Raw genomic sequence first — 1,689 nt, forward strand, 5'->3', positions numbered from 1 at the left:
AAAGTGACGTCACGTCAGGCACCAGGTGAGAGTCAGAGAAGTGTAGTCGTGAGGAATAAGGCAGCGAGTTACCGGAGAAAAGGTAGACTTATTAGCCAACTCAGTGACGCTAACTTGGGTAAACTAATTGATAGCATTAAGCTAATATCTACACGTCATTATGTTTTAACTGCTGACTGCATTTTCAGATGAGCTTGTTCAGATACTTCTCTAAGAAGAGGAAGACAACACATGAAGAAGACGCTAGTCAGGTAGCATCATAAGCCTTTTACTGACTCGGTAAAAAATAGTGTTTTAATGTTCACACTTGTAAACAGATGTGATGTGAGTGTAAACTGTAGAGAGAGATGAGCCTGGGTGCAAACTTTGCCACTGACTCTACCCCCCCCGGATAGCATGCCCCCCACTGCTGAAAAAAATCCTAGAGGAAACACTGGTACTAAAGTACTACAGAACAGTGTTCCAGATGTTGAGTATTTGTGCTGTTGTGTTTGTACAGCAGAGGATCAGAGATGAACACAGTGACTCTCTGGAGAGCGCCCTCATCAGACTGGAGGAGGAACAGCAGAGGTGTGTGTGTGTGTGTGTGTGTGTGTGTGTGTGTGTGTGTGTGTGTGTGTGTGTGTGTCTCTCTCTCTCTCTCTCAGACTCACCTGTGTGACTCTTCAGGTCAGTCAGTCTGGTCCAGACCAATGGTCTCCTGCGGGAGCAGCTCAGCCAATCAGAGCACACCAACCAGGTCCTGAGGGAGGACCTCCAGAAGCTGACAGCTGATTGGACGAGAGCAGTGGAGGAGGCAGAGCAGAGAGAGTCTGATTGGCTGAGAGAGAAGGAGGTCTGCAGGTTTTACTCTGTTCACTGAAAGTTTTAGATTTGATTTTCAGACTGAGCCACCTTTAATTTGAAAGTCTGACTGTGCGTGTGTGTGTAGTGTCGGTCAGGTCATGTGGGTCAGCAGCAGGCTCGCTTGTTGTCAGTCTGGAGGTCTGTAGTTGCTCTGAGGCGACAGTGTCACACGGTTAAAACAGCTGCTGACAGGTACGTCTCTCACATTGACCACATGTTAACCAACCTGCTGTTAGTTCACCAACACATATGTTTATACACCTGTGATGAATCTGCTGCTGGTTGATCACCTGTCTCTGTCTGCAGGGATCTGTGGCAGTTGAGGGCGGAGTTTTCTCGTCTCTCCTCCTCTCTCCTCTCCAGCTGTGACTCCGTTTCCTCCTCCCTGCGGCTCAGCGCTCCTCACATCAAACCTTCCTCCTCTTCTGTGCCTCCCCCTGTTCTCCTCTTTGACCTGCCTCCCCCCTCATCCTCTCCCCCTCCTCTGTCCTCCACTCTGGTCCTCCCTCCTGCGGACTCCTTGGCCTCTGACCCTCCTCTCGTCTCCTCCTCCACCCTGGGAACCTTCTCCTTGCGGGAGCTGGAGCACAAAGAGGAGGAGGAGGTCCTCCACAAGGCTGAAGTCTCTCAGCTGAAGGAGCGGTAAGTGACTTACACCTCCTCCACCTACGTTTCTGCTGAGGTTCAGACTTCAACCTCTCGCTCTCTCTCCCTCTCTCCCTCTCTCTCTCTCCCTCTCTCTCTCTCTGTCTCTCTGTCTCTCTCTCCCTCTCTCTCTCTCTCTCTGTCTCTCTCTCTCTGTCTCTGTCTCTCTCTCTCTCCCTCTCTCCCTCTCTCTCTCTC

At 50.7% G+C, this 1,689-nt stretch overlaps 1 protein-coding gene across 1 annotated transcript in view; it reads left to right on the forward strand.

The window, feature by feature from the left end:
- LOC111647647 (uncharacterized) overlaps window positions 1-1,689 on the forward strand; it is an 18,619-nt gene that overhangs the window by 2,008 nt on the left and 14,922 nt on the right. Inside the window, exons 5-8 of the mRNA XM_087171487.1 lie at window positions 500-570; window positions 670-835; window positions 932-1,038; window positions 1,153-1,488. Of these exons, the coding sequence (XP_087027613.1) occupies window positions 500-570; window positions 670-835; window positions 932-1,038; window positions 1,153-1,488 (680 nt within the window). The remainder of the gene's footprint in view (window positions 1-499; window positions 571-669; window positions 836-931; window positions 1,039-1,152; window positions 1,489-1,689) is intronic.

This window comes from Seriola lalandi, unplaced genomic scaffold (assembly GCF_002814215.2).
Source record: "Seriola lalandi dorsalis isolate HSWRI2012SDOR001 ecotype SW California unplaced genomic scaffold, Sedor1 jcf7180002055007, whole genome shotgun sequence".
Classification (NCBI taxonomy): Eukaryota; Metazoa; Chordata; class Actinopteri; order Carangiformes; family Carangidae; genus Seriola; species Seriola lalandi.